This window comes from Protomyctophum parallelum, assembly GCF_964188405.1.
Source record: "Protomyctophum parallelum genome assembly, chromosome: 9".
Classification (NCBI taxonomy): domain Eukaryota; kingdom Metazoa; phylum Chordata; class Actinopteri; order Myctophiformes; family Myctophidae; genus Protomyctophum; species Protomyctophum parallelum.
In genome coordinates this window covers 31,948,434-31,971,449 of record NC_139706.1, presented here as the reverse complement: position 1 = coordinate 31,971,449, position 23,016 = coordinate 31,948,434, and the positions used below count along the sequence as shown (strand labels likewise).

General features: G+C 40.9%; 1 protein-coding gene across 1 annotated transcript; it reads left to right on the top strand.

The window, feature by feature from the left end:
* Positions 1–10,488: 10,488 nt before the first annotated feature.
* Positions 10,489–15,751, top strand: spcs2 (signal peptidase complex subunit 2). The gene is made up of 5 exons (XM_083772976.1): positions 10,489–10,547; positions 13,955–14,038; positions 14,654–14,814; positions 15,139–15,273; positions 15,547–15,751. The coding sequence occupies exons 1-5, from the start codon at positions 10,509–10,511 to the stop codon at positions 15,731–15,733; spliced, it is 606 nt and encodes a 201-aa protein (XP_083629102.1). The 5' UTR covers positions 10,489–10,508; the 3' UTR covers positions 15,734–15,751.
* The last annotated feature ends 7,265 nt before the right edge of the window (positions 15,752–23,016 follow it).

Sequence of the window (23,016 nt, the reverse complement as noted above, 5' to 3'; positions counted from 1 at the left end):
TCCTGATTGGATGAAATTGGTATCCCAATCCCAAAGTTTACTAAAGATCTGGAGAGACAAAGGGGACCCCTGCTATGGAAACAAACTCAGAATATAGAGCTATTTAACCTATCCTTTTTTACACCTTTAATATTGTTGTTAAGAGTGATTTCAAATCAAACCAAAAATGGACAATGGACTATCCTACTTCTATTAGTGCTTAGATCATGAACATGTAACAAACAGACCGTTCCACTGAAGGCTGGGAGGGGAAAGAATGATGGATCATGTTTCATTTAATTTGTATTGCTCTAATTCATAATAATGAATAAGCACATACTGTATGCACTGATGAGAGTTTTTGGACATTATTGTCAAACCACTTAAACCCTCTAAAACAGTGGTTCCCAAAGTTTGTGAGCTTGTAGATCAGCTAATGTGGATACTGAGATTTAAGTGGTTAACGTCATCCAACCTCACATCCCTATTTATAGGTGTGTAATTGTAAGTGAAAATGCTCAAACAATCAATCATTTTCAGAAACTGTGAAAATTGCTGATCTAATTCATTAGATCAACTGTCGTGCGGCTATTTTGGCTGTGGCCGCCGTGACCTGTACGAAAGATATATAGTGATTAATTGGTTCAATAATTACTCCTATATTTAAGACTTAAGTGTAACATGATCACATCCTTTTATTTCCCCTAGAAATAACTATAGATTTCACATTCATCACATTCAAAACAAACAAATTTAAATATATTTGAAAATATATTTTTGGACACTGGAGCCTGGAGGTACATTTGAACCATCAAAATTGATTTGATGGTTCATATAATTGTGGCCATATAACTTATGGCCACTTATAATATTAAAAGTTCATATTGGTTTTGGTTGATCAAAAACGGTTTTAAGTGGTCAAAATCTATCGGAAATATATTTCATTGTCAACAGTATATTTTCTCATATATTTTGGTCAATTTTTGTATATTTATATTAAAACATGTTGAATATATATGAAATGTATTTTTTAAAAGGCATTCTGTTCAATTCAAAGGAGTCCTGTGGATGTGATGTCATTCTTGTTGTCCTTTATGCAGGGGTTTTCAACCTGTGGCTCGGGACCCCCAGGAGGGTCCCCGCCAGGACCAGCAAGCCGGAACCACACTTTTTTTGCTTTTTCGTATCCGTGGCCCGCCTAGACCGGGTTCATACGGGCCAGTTTGGAACGAATACCAGGCTTTCCTCCGAGGTGGTAACTTTGGTGACACTATTTAAAAAATGCTGTATAGTGGGAATAGACAATCAAACTGAATCACTACCTGCCCCTTATACAGACCACCCTCGGAGGTAGCCTCTTCGACCTGGGACCAGAGACACAACACAGAGTTGGACCTCTGTTGACGTTACACGAAAGAAGAGCTGAGTTTGTAGATCGGTTATTTCCACTTGAAAATATATGAAGAATTTTCAACGTGGACATGATTATGACAATGATGCAATAATAATTGCAATTATCTCAAATAATTCAGATTCAGTGATTATGTAATATTTGTGACAGTCCTATGGAAGCAGATCAATGCTCAAGGTCGTTGCTGCTTTTTCACCCTCTGTACAATTGCAATTGGATAATATCAAAAGTTAAATTATGGTATACAATCAACAAAAGTAGAACTTTCATGATTTGTCACTACTTTTAGAATAATGTGTGTAGTGACCTTTTGTCCTTGTGGTGGTTGATTGAGAGTACCTTTTTCCACTGACTGGCTTTGTGCAGCAAACATGACCAAAAAAGGGAAATGAGGAATGTCCAGACCGAAAGTTAAAGTTGAACTCAAAAAGTGTTTATTCCATCCATGTTGAAAACAAAAAAAGATTTTTAGTATAGAAATTGTAACTTAGAATAGAAGGAGGTATAGAGGCAACAAAAAAATAGACAGAAATCTGTGAATCTCCAATCAACTACACCTGCCCTCTTATGTCCTCTCTTCCATGTCTGTAGACTAGGGTGACAAAGTACACTGACAGGGATATTAGACATGGCACATACATGATATGATGGCCTATTGTAAATCGGCTCCTACAATGTGGCTTTCAAGTAGTTCAGAATATTGTTACATTTCAGTAGCACATCAAGATAAAAGGGCACAACAGGTGCATTTTGACTTTTGAGTGCATTTCATCCATCATATGGCATTCACTTTTGAATGGCTGTGGTCCATACACCAAAGAAAGAATTCTCCTGTACTGGGACACTGGCTGGGGAGACCAGCCAGTGTCCCCTCAGCCAGCCAGTGTATCCCCAGTGTCCCCCCAGCCAGTGACCCCCAGTGTCCCCCCTCTCATGTTATGCCTGACCGTAACCTTTACTTACTAACAAATAAACGTGATTGCTTTAAGTCTGAATAATAATAATGATAATAATAATAATAAACTTTATTTATATAGCACCTTTCAAAAGCAAGTGGGCACGAGGTCGGAAATATATATATATATAAAGGTCATTCCATTATAATTCCAAATTAAAATCTGTTCAAAAAGCCACAGGTAGCCAATGGAGTGAGGCCAGAACCGGGTTAATATGGTTGTCTTTTCTGGTTCTCATAAGAACCCTAGCTGCAGTATTTTGGACAAGTTGGAGATGAATTATTGCGGTTTGAGGAAGGCCTGAAAATAGGGAATTGCAATAATTGCAGTGATTGCATGTTGTTACATTATCATATGCATAATATATACTGATTAACCACAATAAACATGCTAGAATCTTACACTGCAAAATTAGTTTACATTAAATACACAGGTCAAGCATCTAAGATAGCCCACAGTAAAAAGAAAAATGGGTACAATGTTTAGTTTATTCTCCAATCAGTTTAGCTTTTCAATTAAACACATTTTAATATTAGTTTATAAAAATGAATCTGATGCACATGCAAGTTAATATTGCACAAAGTATTGCACATTACCAATACATTTAAAGAATGACCTCGTTTGCATAATTTATCTTCTAATCTCACCGTAAACCCTTATTTCACATACATATATATTATATCTGCTTTGATGTATTGTTCATCAAAAGAACAATTCATGCATTACCAATACATTTAAAGAATGACCTCGTTTGCATAATTGATCTTCTAATCTCACCTTAAAACCTTATTTAATTGAAACCCAGATACTCTTTTTTGAACTCCCTGGATTTACCAGTCCTTACTGATCCACAAAATGTAAATTTGATAAAACCAATCACAAGCAAAGAAGTGGACTCAGCCATTTCCAGGCTAAAAGCAGGGAAGTCTCCGGGTTCAGATGGTTTTAACACTGAGTGGTATAAAATGTTGAGAGCGGAGTTGTCACCATTGCTGCTCAATACTTTCAATGGGATCCTGCGGGGAGGCGATGCCTCGCCCTCGTGGAAGGAGGCCATTATCTCAGTCATTCCAAAAGAGGGGGAAAAAAACTAGAATGTGACAATTATCGACCGATAAGTGTTTTAAATTTAGACTATAAACTTTTCACCTCTATTATGGCCCGGAGGCTGGAGGACACTTTGTCCTCCATCATAAGTTTGGACCAAGCAGGGTTTTTGTGCGGCCGGCAAACCTCAGACAATATTAGGAGGTCACTACACATCTTAAGTCAAACTACTGAGGACAAATCCAAAGCAATCCTAGTAGCCCTGGATTCCCGCAAAGCCTTCGATTCTGTAAGGTGGACCTTCCTTTACAAAGTAATTGCAAAATTTGGTTTTCATGAAAAATTTATAAAGGTTATCCAGGCCCTATACGACAAACCTACAGCTCGTATTAAGATTAATGGAGATTTATCTGATGCTTTCGTTTTGAAACGTGGTTCGAGGCAGGGGTGCGCAATCTCACCTCTCCTCTTCGATTTATTTATTGAGCCCCTAGGCCAATTAATAAGACAGAGTGAAGCCGTCAAAGGCATAAGTATGGGGGGTATTGAACACATGTTCGCAGATGATGTCCTTGTGTACTTAGGTGGGGACCCTGAGAGGTCATTTAACGAACTGATGTCACTACTATCAGGTTATGGTGAACTATCCGGTTATAAGCTCAATACCTCTAAAACACAGGTCATGGCTCTAAACTTTAATGCCCCAAGGGGACTGAGGGACAAATATGATTTGAAATGGGACAATGAAGAAATCAAATATTTGGGAATAAATGTGACGAAAGATCCTTCAAAGTTAAGGCAAGCTAATTATGGTCTCATATCGATGAAAATAAAATCTGATTCACATAGATGGAACCTAATCCCCTTCCTAAACCTAAACTCAAGAATAAGTTCAGTCAAGATGAACATTCTTCCCCGTTTACTTTACATCTTTAGAAATCTCCCAGTAGAAGTGGACGATAAATAATTCAGAGAATGTGATAAATGGATTTCTAGGTTCATATGGCAAGGGAAGAAACCAATAATTAAATATAGCACCCTACAATTGAGAAAGGACAAAGGGGGCATGGCTCTTCCCTGTTTAAGAAACTACTATTATGCAGCGCAGATAACTCCTCTGCTATACTGGAGTAACAGGGGGTATAAAGCGAGATGGAAGGAGTTGGAGCTTGGTCTCGTTGCTGACTTCCCTCTGCAGGCTGTAATAGGTGACAAGGGTTTGGCGGACCGATTAGAGAGGATCAATAATCCATGGATAAACCATACGTTAACTGTGGCAAAAGGTTGTGAGATCATGTGGTTTAAAGAAAATGTTGAAACTGATGGTGTGCCTTCGATACAGATTTTGCCCCAAATAGAGGTGACATTAGATTTAAGTCATGGATAGAGAAAGGTGTCACAACTTATATGTCATTTATACAAAGAAGTGAAGTCGATAGTTTCAGATCAATACAAGTCAAACATGGTTTCGAACAGGCTGACTTTTACAGATATCTCCAGGTGCGGCACTATATCAATCAAGAATGTAAACTCAAAGAGTTTTCTGCAGTTGAATCAGAGTTCTTTTCCATATTGAAGTCAGCTCTCACAGTGGAGCCAAGTAAATCCATCTCTGAGTTATATGGCGCCATTTCAGATGCTAAAAATGAAAGCACGTTGTACATCAAAGAGAGATGGGAGAGGGATGCAGGAATTGAACTCTGAAGTGTGGGAAGGGATCTGGGAGTTCCAGTCTACCTCAACTTGTTCTATGGACTGGAGAGAGCACTGTTGGAAAAATATTATTAGATATTTTAAGACCCCGTATCAGGAAAAATACAAAGGGGATGATAGGCCGTACTGGAGGCAGTGTGGGGCAAAGAAAGCCAACCACTTCCACATTTTCTGGGGGTGCCCCAAGTTGGGGGTGTTTTGGAACAATATTCACAAATCACTGTGCTCAGTATTTAATACTCCAATACCTTTTAACTTCACAACCTTGTACCTGGGCCACATTGAATGTCTTAACCAGTCGAGATACACAAAGCTACTGCAGGTGCTCTTGGCAGCCAGCAAAAAGTCAATAACAAGAAGATGGCTAACCCCAATCACACCCACAATGGACGATTGGCATGGAATAGTCATGGATATTTTCAAAATGGAAAAATGAACATACATGCTAAGAACTAGATTAGACAATTTCTACCAAATTTGGAACAACTGGATAGTGCACATTGCCCCTCTGAGAGCGGACTTTGTGTGATCTCACTGGTCCATTGCCTGCTTTACGATTGTAGAAAATGTTTAAGACACCTTTCCTTCTCTCATGGTCGAAGACCAAAGCTGTATTGTTTTCCCTCAGCAATGATTTATATACTTTCGTTTTGTTGTTGTTGTTATTGTTGTTGTTTTTTGTCTGTCTTTTTCTGCCCAATCTTTTCTTTTTGTCCTCCTGAAATGTACAATCCGAAGTGATATTGCCCTGTTTGTCCCTGTTTAAGTGTGGACTTGATGTCATATGTAGCTCTTCTAAAAGAAAAATAACTATACAGAGACATTGGAGTTGGAGCCACATGGAGGGGGGATGAGGGAAAAAAAATCTTGGGAATTGCTCTTGTGTCATATGTGAAAATGCTATCTGGAATGTATTGCTTTTTCCAAATAAAACAAATATTATACAAAAATAAAAATAAAACTTATTTCACATAAATGTGAATATTGTGTGCCCTAAAGATATTACTATGTCAACCTATTGCCATATTATACATACATACATGTATTTATTAAATCTTTATTTCAGCTAATATGCAAATTATCATTATCATTAACTATACACGATACAAAAATGTCCCAAGCAGAATTAGATTCTACGTAAAAAATCATATTAGAAACAACTGAGAAAAGTTTGGCACACCCGTCATCCGGTAATCAGGTTGTTATAGCCTTTGCCCTGTCTATATTATGTGCAATGCATTTCATTCACACACCAACAACAGAGGAAACAACATCTGGCACCAACTTCCTCACCAGGAGCAGTTAGAGGTTAGAGGTCAACACTAACCCAAGGAGCAGCCGGGGATCCAACGGGGAACCTTCCAATTAAGCCACTCTACTTCCAGAGACACTGCCGCCCCAATTAGCCAACATCTACTCCATATCATCCATAAACATTTCATTTTAATCCACCAGCTTTCATAATAAATGATGAAGTTTAGTGTGTGTGTGTGTGTGTGTGTGTGTGTGTGTGTGTGTGTGTGTGTGTGTGTAGACAGCACTATAATTGTATTGTATGTAGTCATAGCACGCCATAGTACATATGTATAGCATAGTAGTAAATATGTATAGTTTATATGTATAGTGTATGTATAGTTTCATTATATAGATATTCCACTGTTACTTCTTAGCTTACGCATGTTTCATGATAAATACTTTTATGTGATGTATTCCCATGCTTTTGTTCTTGCTTAAATGTAAGTCGCTCTGGATTAAGAGCGTCTGCTAAATGCCTAAATTGTAAATTGTGTGTGTGTGTGTGTGTGTGTGTATGCGTGTGCGTGTGTGTTTGAAATATCCCTTTAAAGCCTACCGGTATTCTGTTTAATAATCATTGCTTTTGCTATAGCATGTTTGGAGAAAATCACCAACATGGTGGTGAGTAATGCCTGGAAAAGCCACTAGCCTACAATGAGTAACTGACGATGAGATAAGAAACAGAGAATTTAAACTAGAAAAAGTGCCCCTCAGGGCACAGGTCTCCACCAGGGCAGATCAGGTTGTGGCCTCCTGGTGGCGCTATAATAGGCCAATGTGATTTGTGAACTTGCCTTGGATGTGAACTTGCCTTGGATGGCAATTGCATGATTTGAGGCATTTTGTTCCAAAAATGTGTTTTGCAAAATTCCACCTGTTGGTGGCGCTATAACAGGCCAATGTGAAAAGGGTGGGATATATTCCTCAGCCTAGTAGGAACGTCTGTGAAAGATTTCACGTAAATTGCACCCTGCCTTCATGATTTGAGGCTTTTTGTTCAAAACGGGCCAATCCTGCAAATTTTGAAAGCCAATAGAGCACCGAAGTCCTGACGTAACTCGCTCATCCCGACCATTCCCCTGGTTCGCGGAAGTGATTTCTCTATGGAGAATAACATGGGGTGATCTTAATATCGTCTACTATAAGCGTTGTGGTCCAAACATAAACAAGCTGTCTCGGCGTTATTGTCAGGGAGGTGTCTCTGTATCGTTTGCAACAGTCAGTCACTCATATATGATACAGTCTGCTTCTAGCGAAAATGTAACTAATTCAGTAGCAGTAACATTAGCGTTTTCTCTCAGTCAGTTGATTCTTCATATCCATATGAGTGAAGCGGCCGGGGTGACATGTTTATTTTTCAAACACAGTTGTTATATGAGGCGATGTCAAATCGCCTCAATGGGGATTACAATGCAACTAAACAAATACATGAACCTGGGGACTGACGCCCTCTACTGAAAGTGACGTCAGACTTCGGTGCTCTATGTTAGCCAATCAGGATGGAATATGAATTATCGGACAGATCTGTCTTGAGCACATGACTATACTGTGTAACGATTTGCAGGATTTTTGGACAAAATATGGAGGAGTAATACAAAATGTGTTTTACAAAAGTCGGCCTCCTGGTGGCGCTATAAGTTAGTTCTGGAAAATTTGGGGCAGAGGTTCATTGTTGGCATCTAGGGATTGTGTGTGCAAAGTTTGGCATTGACCGGATTAAAGGCTCATACATAGTCTGGATTTTCGGTGGTTAGGCGACCACCGAACTACAACATGACGTCACGAGCCGCTGTGAAGAGCAAACCACCGCCACCGCTCCAGCCCTTCTCTCTGTTTTTACTCACCACCGCTCAACGTTATTTCAGCTCCGGTGGTCAGCCGGAGCGGTGGTCACCTCACCACCAAAAATCCAGTCTATGAATAGGCCTTAACGGTGCCGGAGATTAGCTGTTGGACGCCGGACGGACCGGGACACACACACACACACACACACACACACACACACACACACACACACACAACGTACCCGCAGTCTACCTTTTATTGTGATGTTCAGGAAGTGTTGACATGCTGGCCCTTTAATTTGACATGGGTCTAGTTAAGAATAATTGGTGATTGGAACCCAGGTAGCTCAGCTGTGGAGGTGGGGACTGTCCTCCATGGTTAAGCCTCAGAGACACAAGGGAAAACTTTGGCTGAGTAGCCTATAAGGTTGGAAAGAATGGCCAAGGGAAAGGCGATGGAATGTACAAACAAAGGAGAAGTGAGTTATCTTATGATAGTTCTAATAGTTAATTGTAAAAATGCAGATCTACAAAGCATTCGGTGTAATATGCTCTAATCATAATGTATATTTCAGTTGGAACAAACCGGCATGGACACACTGACTCAACAATTAGCACCCAGCTGGAAAGGGGATAAGGTGAAAATATTTGTATTGGTTATGGTCCGATGGTCTTGTGTTACATTCTTTGAGGTTTATTGTTTTCATATTGTATTTGATATCTGCACTGTATGGATTTTATTGGTTATGTAAATATGGTTTAAGTGAACAGCTTGTACTTATATATGTTGTGTTCATTGATTGTTTGATTTATGATGCATATTATGTTTTTTCTTTATTTTAGTTCTACGTTGATTCACTAATAAAGCAACTTAAAATCATCAGTCAGTCTTCAACCTTATTGGCCAAAAAGAGAGCTGGAATAAGAAATGGTAAAGTTGAACAAAAATATAAACAAGAAGCAAGAGAAGAAATACATTATTGCCAGTGCCACGTACTCCTAGTATAGATTGGTTTCTGTTATCATCACTGGTGGAGCTGCAGCGGGTGCAGCAGTTGGACTTGTGTTCGGCCCACTTGGTACCTATTCGGGTTTAGCAGTAGTCAACAACCATGGTAGTACAGCGGCTAACAGCCATATTGTGAGAGAACCTTTCACTTGGTGATACAAGCGTGAAATTTGGCATGAACATGCCTCTGGGTCACCTCTTTAACTTTTTTAACCGAGCCAGCGAAAAATCCAATATGGCGGTCATTTTTCAAGATGGCCGCCAAATAAAAAAGGCCTTTTGTTGCGGTTCTGGACAACCATGGGTGCGGCCGACTCGAGACCGGGCACTGCACTCCCTGTAGGTGTGTCGAATTTGAAGTCGGTGGGGCGAACGGTTCTCGGGGTATGTGGATTACAGATGTACACACGCACACAACATTCGTGCAATATAGCAGATCATTGGAACGGTTGTTTGCTTGGTGATACAAGCAAACAACTCTGGGTCACCTCTTTAACTTTTTTAACCGAGCCATCCAAGAATCCAATATGGCGGTGCTATTTCAAGATGGCCGCCACATCTAAATGTTAGCCTATGTCTACATTTCTTACAAATTTTAGGAAAAAATTCACTATTATAGATTTTTTAATTTAATTTAATTTATATATTTTTTTTATTCTTTATAGGCCTATTTATTTTTATTTTTAGTTTTCATACTGAAAATGGTAGCATGCTAATGCTAACTTAATGCTAACATGGTAGCATGCTAATGCTAACATAATAATGCTAACATGGTAATATGCTAGCATGCTAACATAGCATGCTAACATGATAATGCTAACATGCTAGTGCTAACATGCTAGTGCTAACATGCTAGTGCTAACATGTTAACATGATAATGCCAACATGCATCATGCTAACATGGCTCGGTTAAAAAAGTTAAAGAGGTGACCCAGAGGCATGTTCATGCCAAATTTCACGCTTGTATCACCAAGTGAAAGATCGTTCCTATTATCTGCTGTACTATGTGGGGAGTCGTAAAATAACTGGAGACGGCAAAGAAAACCAAAGAACGCCTAAACAGCAGATCTACAAGCTAACAGCGGGTCGTGTCCGCGATGCGCTGTGAGCTTGTAGATCTGCTGTTGTCAGGCTCTTCCGCAAGTGCGTAACGTTCACGTTGCTCTTAGAGTATATATGAAGACGTTGCTACGTCCCGCACGGCGTGCAAGCCAGTTGGATCGTTAAAAACGGGGCGCCGACCAATCTCAGCGCGCCATGTCATATTGGGGCACTAACGGTTTCCGCCTTCCGGAAGCCGAGGAAAGGGAAAAATGGCAGCGAGAAACGGAAAGAGTGGACTTCTGGAGAAAGTAAGAATAAAAACCTTACCGTTTCGGATTGAATAACAATGTTGCGGTTATTTGTTTTTATTATTTTAACTGTTTTTCCATCTGTGAGCGTCAGTTATTTGACGTGTAACGTCAGAAGAACGACTCAATGCACACTCAGTAGCTTGAAGCTAAAGCTAAACTGAAATAGCCCTTTCATTGAGTTGCAACGTATAGGAAATAAGATGGATGCAGGTAAAACTAAAAAAGGGCTCCCCAGTGTTTTACATTTATTTTAGATATATATAAAAAATATGTCTATTTTGTTAGATAAAGTTACTACGCTATTTTTACACTAATAACTATACTATTGTCTTTGCAAAGTTTTGCCCACTACTGTATGGAACATATGGTAACCTATATGAAATTAGCATACCCGGTAAAGCACAATACAATACAGCATTAATCTAGTATCTGATAACTTGCATTTTAATTTTATTATTTTAACTCGTTGGTTTTCTGTCACATGTTGATAAATATGTACGTTTTGTTTGGAGTAAGTAAGATGTTTCTGCAGAACAATACAACTTTATGTGGAAGTGTTTTTTTCTTCTTTTTTTGCAAGCTGGAGAGTTTTGCACATCTGCTTTTGCTTCCTATGTCAAACCGGAAGTGTTTTCTAATTTCCTTTTTCCTTATTTATCAAATGTTGATTGTTTATTTAATATTTTTGTCTTTTATTGACTACTTTTAAGTTAAGTTTTAATACTATTTTATGAGGAAGTCTGGAGTGACCCATGTTAGAGCGGTGCAGGGCATGTGGGAGACTTCAAAGATAGTGGGCCTGGGAGCTGTGCTATGGGCGTGACAGGAGTTCAAGGTGGAAGTGGGTCTTCAATTCTTCAGCACTAAAGCCCAGGCTACATATACTCAATCTTTAATAAAACGGATATTTTCGTACTCCGTTGTCGTATGGGCCCCTGCCCATACGACAAAGATATGTGTCCACACATACAACCCAAAACGATCATTTTTTTACTCCAACAAGCATCCCAGGCTAGTAGGTGGCGATAAGAAATATGTAACGCAATAGAAAAATGTTCTGAGCATGCGCGGTGAGCTGGTTTCCCAATAAATCCCCCCACGTAACCCGGTAGTACTAAAAACAAAACAAACAAGGCGTGCAGACAGGGCTCCGTCTAGTGAGCAAATTTAGAACTCACCTTCTAATATAAACACAAACCCCATTCTTTCAGCTGCCTTGCTAGCCTAGTGGACTAATACGCCGACTTGTAATATATGCTTTGTTGGTTCGCGCCTCACTGCCGCAACTTATTTTTTACACAGAAACACAATGTGTGTCTGATAGCATCATTTAAATGCTTAATTTGTAGTTTTAATGTGCAAATGAAAATCTAACCTAAACATAACCGCAAGCAGGGGAGCAACGCATCCTTCACCAACCTTAATCCAGTCTTTTTAATGCAACCTTAATCCAAAAACTATTAAAAAGTCTGCGGTTGTCAGTGGGGCGCGAACCAGCGAAGCATATCATTATAAGTCAGCGTAGTAGCCCACTAGGCTAGCGAGGCAGTTGAAAGAATGGGGTTGGTGTTTATCTTAGAAGGTGAGGTTCCACCCCCGCGGGTGGCTCTAGCTGCCATCGTGTTTGTTGTCGTTTCTATGGTAACCTCGCTTTCACCTCGGAAGTTGTTCGTTTTTCAATCAATGAACTGATGCGCATGCTCAGTGTTAAAAGCAACAACGAACATGCGCGACTAGGGAGGTGACGTCATCCTTCCTCAAAAACTCCGTTTTGCAAGACTACACAGCTCCACCATCCGGATTTTTTCGAAAATCTCCACTTATTTATCCGTTTCATTAAACCTCCGTTTGAGTGTCCGAAAACGCCGTTTGCATGTGGCGGAAAGGCCCAAACGCACATAGAAATGTGCGTTTGAATAAAAACCTAGAGACGTGTAGCCTACGCCTAAGACCCTGACCTTCTTGTTCGCTATGGTGATGGACAGCCTGACAGATGAGGTTAGACAGGAATCCCCCAGGACCATGATGTTTGCAGATAACATTGTGATCTGTAAGTGAGAGCAGTGAGCTGGTACAGGAAAATCTAGTGGGTGGAGATTAGCTCTGGTCCATAGCCTTCTACTGCTTCTACGATTCTGCCCTGCGCAGTAAGGCTATGGGACTTTCAGTTTTAAATCTCAAATCGAATCAGACCAGCCTCTCCTCTTTGGCGTAAATAAAAATAACGTTTTTGCTACTCGCCAAAACAAAGGCTGGTTGTGTTTTTAGAAAGCCTACTTTCCTTAGTGGACGCACTCTGAGCCCCCCACCACACGTATAAACGGTACTTTTTGGCAAGCAAGGGAAGGGATTTTTTTTCACCGGAGGAAAAATATTCTCTATGAGGCAGTTCTCTGGGAAATATCAGTAGAGGGCACAGCGGAGTAACTAAAAATATTTTCCGGTGGAAACAAAATCCCCTTTTGGTCAAAAAGTACAGTTAACGCCGGGCCTCCACCGGGCGCGTCGTGTCACGCGTGCGTGCGTCAAAAAACGAACCGGGGCAATTGTAATGGTGACAGACGCGACGCAACGCGGGCAGTGGAGTCACCCTTCATTGATTAAAAAGGGAACATTCTGTGACGGTGACGCGCCCGGTGGAGCCCTGGCGTTATACGTGTGGTGGGGGGCTCAAGAGTGCGTCCACTAAGGAAAGTAATGACACAACTCGCCTTTGTTTTGGTGAGTAGCAAAAACATTCTTTTTATTTACGCCAAAGAGTAGAGGCTGGTCTGCGTTCATGCGAGCGGCGGAAGTTGATAGTAACATAGCTCTAAATGAAACGCATTAGAGCTATAGACCAGAGCTAGGTGGAGATATGCCCGGGAAAGGAGAGGAATGATGGTTAGCCGCAGCAAGAGGGAGTAGAGGTAATGATGGTGGAGGGTGGACTTAGGATCAACATTCCAGAGCAATGGCGAGTGTCTGAAAGAGGTGAAGAAGCAAGTGCAAGAAGGTTGGAACGGGTGGAGAGACCACCCGTGTCGGGTGTGAAAGACCTAGTGAAATTTTAGGTTTTGGAGTTAAAGCCAGAGAGGCCAGACTGAGATAGTTTGGACATCGCAGAGGAGGGATCGTGAGTATATAGGTAGATTGCTGATGTTAGGCAGGAGGCCTCTTTGGTTTTTGGATGTAGTGAAAGATGAGAGGACATGAAGATAGTTGGTATGAAAGAAGAGGATGGGTGAGATGCAGGCAGATGATTTGCTGTGGCGAACCCTGAAGGGAACAGAAAGGAAAATAAGTTATTAATTACCTAGCTTTGTTAATTTCCAAGAGTTTTTATGTATTTTGCAAGGGTGTTTTTCATAAGCGCTATTATTAGCGTGGTGATTGATCATGGTGGATATGCTTTATGTTTCCAGTGGAGAATCGACGAGAAGCCAGTGAAGATTGATAAATGGGACGGAGCCGCTGTTAAGAACTCACTCGACGATGCTGCTAAGAAGGTTACTGAATACTACTTTAATCCAGGGGTCTTCAACGTTTCACAGGCTAAGGACCCCTTAACTGAGAGAGAGATGAAGCAGGGATCCCCCACTTCATATTGTATAAAATTGTATTGCAGATGAAACTTTTTGTATACCGGTAGCTTTCATACATGGCTTCATAGACTTGTTTGACATCACTATTGGAATGTGTATTTTAGACATTTAATCACATAAATTATCAATATACGTATATATACCGGTAAATCTTTTCCCCTCTACAACGAACCTCTTTGCCGAACATAGTTGATCTAAATTTTAGATCAACTATGTTCGGCAAAGAACAATATTTGCAGTGCGAGGCGTTGTGACCTTTTAGATTCTAAAAGGTCACATTCGCACTGCAAATATTGCTGATATATAAAGTTCTCCTCAGAATAGCGATGCTAGAGTTCAAGTGGTTGATGTAGAGTAGTAACTCTTAGGACCCTCTAGGGGTTTCAGACCACTGCTTTAATATATTATTATTCTGTTACTGAACACTTTAATATTGATCTTTTATAATTGTTTTATGTTATTTGTTCCTTACCTTTTTCTTTGCTTTCTACTTTTTATGACTTCTCTCCTCTCCTGCAGGTCTTGTTGGAGAAGTATTGCTATTTGGAGAACTTCAATCTAGTAGACGGTCGTCTGTTGATCTGCACAGTGTCATGTGTGTTTGCCATGGTGGCTCTGGTCTGGGACTTCCTGCATCCCTTCCCAGAGTCCAAACCTGTCCTGGCATGCTGCGTTATCTCATATCCTTACACATCAAGAGGGGGGGGGGGCGACAATATCCCACACACACTAAAGGCTCATACATAGTCTGTGGTGGGGTGACCACCGAACTACAACATGACGTCACGAGCCGCGGTGAAGAGCAAACCACCGCCACCGCTCCAGCCCTTCTCTCTGTTTTTACTCACCACCGCTCAATGTTATTTCAGCTCCGGTGGTCAGCTCACCACCGGAGCGGTGGTCACCTCATCACCGAAAATCCAGACTATGAATAGGCCTTTAAACATTGTGCTATTGATTGTGCTCTGCACTGACCTAGTTGTTCTTCCTTAACCGCTCTGTACTTATTTCATAATGATGGGCATCCTGACTCTGTACACATCATACAAAGAGAAGAGCATCTTCCTGGTGGCAGTGCAGAAAGACCCTGCAGGCATGGACCCTGACCATGAGTGGCAGCTCTCCTCCAGTCTGAAAAGGTGACATTTAGATGCTGCATATATACAATGCACCATTTAGCATTATGTATTTCAGTTTAAATTCAGTCTAGATACTGTATGTATGTTTCTCCAACATTCAACAATTTGCAATGTACACCCATTCACACACGGATGATGGAGGAGAAAACTATGCCCACCAAGGACACTTCGATAAGCAGCCAGGAAAAGGCACGGATCGAGCCTTCCTCCTGAGCCCTGAGGGTGTAGATTTGACATAATTTAAACTCTTGTGTGTATGTTTGTTTACCATAGGTTTGACGACCAGTACACACTCAGGGTGTGTTTCACGGACGGTAAAACCAACTCGTACCGGGAGGACGACTTCACCAAGTCTGTGGCCTATTTCTTCGACGACAGCGGTACGCTGGTGATGGACCAGTTTGAGAAGTGCATCTCCAAACTCCACGACACGCTGGCCACAGAGAAGAAGACCAAATAAAAAAAATGACAATCCTAATGTTTTCATCAGGTTTTTGATAGTATATGTTTCCATGCCAGCAAGAACAGATGGTCCTGAACAGTGCTGGACGTGGCGTTTAATCACTTAAACCAACTGTTTCTCAACGTTTGGTCGGGCAACCATCAGGCCAAAATGGAGGCTTACAGGTCTGTAACTATGAGAGTTCACAAATGGAATTTGTACATCTGCGATTACACATGGATTAAAGTTCTCACGACTGATTTGGGGCATTTCAATTTCTATAGAATCAGAAATGGGCGATCTACAAGCACTCAATTGTAGATTGGCTATTTTCGGATATTTTAAGATTAGAACATTGGTCAACCTAGCAATATGTTAAGAAGCATCTTTCCTTACACCCTAATGTCTGAAATATTTCATAAAATCAAAGGTTAAAGCCTAAATCTGTGATTTATTCACCTGGTTAGCAGATTTTTTACTTATTGTGCTAATGATTTAGGAAAGGGCACTCTACTTTAGGGTCACCTTTCATGCTGTTTCACAAATCGCACATTAGAACTCGTACTGATTTATTTTGCTTCAATCCATGAGTACGTTGTACACAGTTACAGACCAATAAGGGGGGTTCCATTTGGACCATCTGGTTTGACCTGACGTTGAGTAACGGTGACCATCTATTCTGGGGGGTGGGTGGGGACGCAAAAATAACAACTCTATAAGATCGCAACGCATTGTCAGCTTGTAGAGTGGCTGTTTTGGATTTGGTGTAGAGCAAAGGTTCTGAAATGCTTCAGGCTGCTTCCCCCCCCCAAAAAATAATCATATTTGAACAACCCACACACACGCACCATAACAAGCACTTGGTGTGTGTTTAGTTTGACTCGGTTCCATGGATAATATTGTGAAAATAGGCAAAGTATATAGGCAATGCCTGTTATGAGCTTGTAGTTCAGCTATTTTGTTTGCCACCTCCTAATATTTGGCCAATTTGGTATTAAAAGTAATTAAATTGTACCCCCCCCCCCCCCCCCCACACACACACACACAATAATTTGTGGCCTCCCTGCGGGTCCCAACTCCCAGTTGGTGCACGACTGGTGTAGAAGGGGTAAAAAAAAAAGAGCAGACCTTTTATAGACCCCGCTCAATCCCATGTTTAGACCCCATATCCATCCATTGTTCTTTTCAGCTGGTCTTATATTTCGAAAAAGAAAAAAAAAACACTTACAAAACTATACTTTTCATCTGTTAACATCATTTCTAGGGTTTAGTTTTCATATGAATAAATAATTCTTGCCATAAATGTTACAATGATACAACTGTACTTTCGGTATAAAAGTATGTTTTAAGTGGAAGGGGAGACAGTGTTCGTCTCAGTGTTAAAGAGGGTTTGTTTGTAATGACGCATAAAATCTGCACTCAGAAATCCTTGTGTCGTTACTTATTAACCCACTCCCACTTTATATTATAATGCAATTTCATTTGCCCACGTTTTGTACTTTTGAAGAAGACTTGAGTTGAAATCATAAGTGAGAGACTGCTGCTTTTTCTTTTTTGGGAGAAATAAAACATCAATATTGCAAACAAAAGTGGATGAGAACGAAGTTACTTAAATTTGACACGCATTGTGTTATTGGATAATGGTTTTGTTCTGGTCATCTCCCTGTGGCCGACAATAAAACAAACCAAAGAAATTGTTGTACTGGTCAGCTCCCAGTGACCAATAATTGTACTGTAGGATGTCTGCTCAGCATCAACTCCACAAGTGACCAATAGTATACTGTAATTGTACTGGTCAGCTCCTGGCTTGTCGTTGGTCAAGTTGATGCCAAAGTTTACACCGACTATATAAAATAGGCTACAATGGTGACTGAAAAATATAGTTATTAAAGTTAGGCCTATTATAGGGCTCAGTGTGAATGGCAAATTTATCATCGTGTTACCTTGTAGGCTTAAATGTTCTTTCTTTTTGGCAAGCGTTTAAGACGTTCTGTAGCTGAAAGATGCGTTGGTTTAGTTATGATAGAAACAAAACAGACACATGCACAGTTTAGTGTTGGTTAGCCAGGGGCGCCCTCTATTGTCCAACAATAAGATTGTACAGTGTATCGGCTAATTAGTGTGGTTGCCCGAATGGGCAACCAGACTCTTGTAACTGTGACACTTTATTATTTCACTGGAGTAGTCTTTATTTTGACGCTTTATACCTCCCACACTGTACGCTGTACGCACTTGAGCCATATGTCAAATTGACCTGTATTTTGTTAAGAGAAATGTTGTATAGTTTAATTGATATGAATTTATTAGTGAATTAAATTTCCCCATTGACATGAATGGGAAAAGGCAAAAATTCACATTCAAGTATTTGTTCCTCGGAGACTGTAATCACTATAGTTACAAAACTTTTAGGGATAATTCCACATTATCCCTAAAATTATTTAACCTTAAAATTTTATCGGTCGGCCTCATGGTGGCGCTATAACAGCCCACTTTACCTTTTGGCTTATAACTCTTAAGTCCTACATAATATATACACTTAGTCGCACAACAATGTTCAATTGTAAAAATGGCTGATCTACAAACTCACAACACAGCATTGTGAGGCTGTTTTTGAACATTTGTAAAGGATAATTTCACATGTTTCAAGTGATTAAAGGATGGATGGCTTTGCTGGCATTTAATGTGAATCACCACCAGCCCAGGTGAAATGTATGCATAGTTCTTGTGAGGCTGGAATCTATTTTACAGTATGGCTCTAGATGCGGAACATAGAAATGTTATGTCAGATTTTCACATTCAGAACCGTGTTAATCAGACCAGTGTGTGTCCATGTGGAAACCTCGTATGAATCTGATCTCAGGTCAGAATGGGTTAATCAGACCAGTGTGTGTCCATGTGGAAACCTCGTATGAATCTGATCTCAGGTCAGAATGGGTTAAATAGCCTACTACTGAAGTTTCACTTGTAAGTTTGGGTAAGAAACTGTTTTTTTTTTTTGCAGAGACTTTTTGTCTAATCACGTGGTCTGGTTCTTTATTTTCTTTACTTTATACGATAAAGCGTCCAGTACAGGAGTTATGTACAATTTGTCAATTTGCAGGTATTTAGAACAAAATTATAGACTCAAACTCTATACATGCTGCAAGTGCTCCGTCTTCCAATAAATAAGGTTTAAGTAGAAATACATGTTTGGTTATGGTGACATACATTTTGTGCGTTGTACATTTACATGACATTGGCAGTTATAAATAAAATTGATATAAATTAACATGTTTTGAGTAGCCTACTGAGTTATTTCACCGAGCTGGTCAGTTCAGGTGAAGAAGTTTAAATGGTTTAATGTTTGAAATTATGTTAATTAATTTATTATTAGCCAAATTTGTTTGATACATATCAAGTAGTGTCTAATGGGGGTCTAATGGGGGCTCAACAAATGTGGATTTGGGAACAACTGCAGACTGCAGTACAGTATTACGTTATTAACAGATCCCTGATTGATCTAAAACGAATCCACAAATCACCAACAACACAGCAATAAGGCATTAAAACGTTTCCTTTGGAAAGTCAGAAAGTGACGTGCAAAATAAAAAATAAAATCTGCCAATTTATACACACTATGTTACACGTATACCGACGGTAGGATACCGTGTCTTTTAGGGGCGTTTCTGTGGTCAAGATAGGGCTTTTTTTTTGTACTGTAGCCTACCTGTCAGTTCTGCTGCTGGAGTCGGGTCTTCATGTAGGCTATAGCCTATGTGGTCTTCAATGTATAGCCTATGTGGCGTGAACACTAAATCCAGGCTAAAATCGCGAGATAGTCAGCAAGTCATTAATTACAGAAGTATTTCACACACCTTTGATTCGCTGTAATAAAGGAACTAAAAGGTGATCATGAAGCAGAGGGAAACACAAAAGTCAGTTGGCAGCGCCACAGCCCAGCGACACCCACGTTGTGGCCAGAAATGTCACTCCGTTTGTAAGCTAAAGGATCCCACATAATGTAGGTTTGTAATAATGTTGTTTTTTGATGAATTGAACAATGTGGACTTTTGATGAATTGAACAATGTGGACCCTCTAAAACAAGTGTAATGCTTAATTGGGTCGTCCACTCACAGTTAAAAGTCTTTGTATTGAGTTTGTGCTTGAAATGTACTGTAATTCTACAAACTATTAATAAAATATTTAAATCAATCAATCAAACCAGAGCTAGACTACACCATGATATATTATTAGGAGTAGGATAACTTTGCATTGTGAATAAAAAGGTATAGCCACAGTGGGGTTGCAGTGTAATGTAATGCTGAAGGTTTAATCACAGGGCTGTCTGCTTTATGTACTATGATTAAACGTGCATTCTGGTATTGTGAATCAATGATTGAGAAAAACATCAGAGGGGTTTGAACCCGTGAAGTTATATAAAGTTTAATTCAAAGTCGGGTGTCTAAACCGCTAGACCACTGAGGACGCTGCCAGGAAGGGGACTCATGTCTGTATTGACTATTTATAAGCCGTGACGTAACCCGCTTCCGGGTCTTACTCAAGAAAGCTCCACGTCCTCGCGGGCGTGGCCTCACGTCATACCCGGAAGGAAGTGCCGCCCCCCCTCAAATCAAGAAAGCTCCACGTCCTCGCGGGCGTGGCCTCACGTCATACCCGGAAAGAAGTGCCGCCCCCCTTCAAATCAAGAAAGCTCCACGTCCTCGCGGGCGTGGCCTCACGTCATACCCGGAAGGAAGTGCCGCCCCCCCTCAAATCAAGAAAGCTCCACGTCCTCGCGGGCGTGGCCTCACGTCATACCCGGAAGGAAGTGCCGCCCCCCCTCAAATCAAGAAAGCTCCACGTCCTCGCGGGCGTGGCCTCACGTCATACCCGGAAGGAAGTGCCGCCCCCCCTCAAATACGGAAGAGACGCGTGGAGGGGGTTTTGCTCAGTGTTGTTTTGCCACGTCACCATGTCGGTCGTCGTCGTGTCCGCAGCAAGCAGGTACGTTCAATGTTATTTAATACTTAACGTTGTTGTTGTTCAAACATCTGTGATCACTTTATATGTTAACTTGTTGTGATGTTTATATATTATGTTCGTGCCACTCTGTAAAACCGTGTTCCAGTAGCCCAATCGTTACTCTCGGCGCCTAGTAGACAACAGGGCCCGGGTTCGAGTCCCCATCGAGGACTGAGAGTTAGCTTCATTCTTACCAAACTAGCACAATTGTTTTAGCTTTTCTCGTCGAGGTCCATTATTCATTCAGTATTTGAGCCTAAAAATGGTGGTCCCGTGGCTCAGATACGGAATGAATAAAGGACATCGACTTGATGCAAACAAACAGTGTTGTGTTTGTTAAGAAGAAAATAAACTCGGTCATCGACTGGGAAGTGAACCCGGGCCCGGATGTTCACATACCATCGGCTTAACCCTTCGGCTACTGGATCATGGTTTTATAAAGTAGTAGTAGTAACATATATGAACACAACACAGTAGGAACAAAGCATTCTGGGATGCACGCTAGTTCGTTAGCTAGCTAGCGTGCTGCCGTCGTGAACGTGCACAATGATAGTCAACGGACCAGCGCGTTCATGTGTTTGGGGCCAGGCTGCAATACCTTCATTCGGCCACTATGTCCATTTCGCCTCAGGGTTTCCTCTGGGTGCCTTCTCTATTCATTATACTCTATGCTCACAATGGTGGTCCGTGGCTGAATAAATAATCGACTAGAGGTGAACAGAGTAGTGTTTAGATGGTTCTGTTATGACTGCATGCTGTAGTGTTTAGATGGTTCTGTTATGACTGAATGTTGTAGTATTTAGATGGTTCTGTTATGACTTCCCCTCTGCATGTTGTAGTGTTTAGATGGTTCTGTTATGACTTCTCCTCTGCATGCTGTAGTGTTTAGATGGTTCTGTTATGACTGCATGTCGTAGTATTACTATTTAGATGGTTCTGTTATGACTTCCCCTCTGCATGTTGTAGTATTTAGATGGTTCTGTTATGACTTCTCCTCTGCATGCTGTAGTATTTAGATGGTTCTGTTATGACTTCTCCTCTGCATGCTGTAGTATTTAGATGGTTCTGTTATGACTGCATGCTGTAGTGTTTAGATGGTTCTGGTATGACTGAATGTTGTAGTATTTAGATGGTTCTGTTATGACTTCCCCTCTGCATGTTGTAGTGTTTAGATGGTTCTGTTATGACTTCTCCTCTGCATGCTGTAGTGTTTAGATGGTTCTGTTATGACTGCATGTCGTAGTATTTAGATGGTTCTGTTATGACTTCCCCTCTGCATGTTGTAGTGTTTAGATGGTTCTGTTATGACTTCTCCTCTGCATGCTGTAGTATTTAGATGGTTCTGTTATGACTTCTCCTCTGCATGCTGTAGTATTTAGATGGTTCTGTTATGACTTCCCCTCTGCATGCTGTAGTGTTTAGATGGTTCTGTTATGACTTCTCCTCTGCATGCTGTAGTATTTAGATGGTTCTGCTATGACTTCTCCTCTGCATGTTGTAGTGTTTAGATGGTTCTGTTATGACTTCTCCTCTGCATGCTGTAGTGTTTAGATGGTTCTGTTATGACTTCTCCTCTGCATGCTGTAGTGTTTAGATGGTTCTGTTATGACTTCTCCTCTGCATGTTGTAGTGTTTAGATGGTTCTGTTATGACTTCTCCTCTGCATGTTGTAGTGTTTAGATGGTTCTGTTATGACTTCTCCTCTGCATGCTGTAGTGTTTAGATGGTTCTGTTATGACTTCTCCTCTGCATGTTGTAGTGTTTAGAATGGGGGTGGGCAACTTTGACGATAGAGACTATATTTCCACAGTCCACTATATTTCCACTCTCACTCCAGAGGGCCACGTTGCATATTACTGTTGTAGCAAAAATAGCCGATGTACAAGCTCAAAACGCGTCGCAGTGCAACGCGTTTGGGGCTTATTGATCAGCTATTTTTTCCCCAAGACGGTGGATTGTGGCCCATGCCTTCCTGCTGTTATTTGTCATGTTGGTGTTCTCTATATCTTTTCGTCCTGGGCATGACGTTAAACTGTTCCGTTCGAGAGGACCGGCGACCCTCGAATGTAAACAGCCACGAAAGGAAACTATGTGTGTGTGAGGTGTTCTCTATCATTTCATTCCAGTACTACTACTTTGGGTAGTGGCTGGACGTTTGTGTAGATATTGAAAAGGAGGGGGCGAGCAGGCTACCTTGTGGTAGGCCGTTCTTTTGGGCTTTCCATTTACTCCTCTGGTCATTTAACTGGACATAGAAGCGCCTGTTGTTGAGGAGGCTTTTCCTGACCATTGTGCGGTG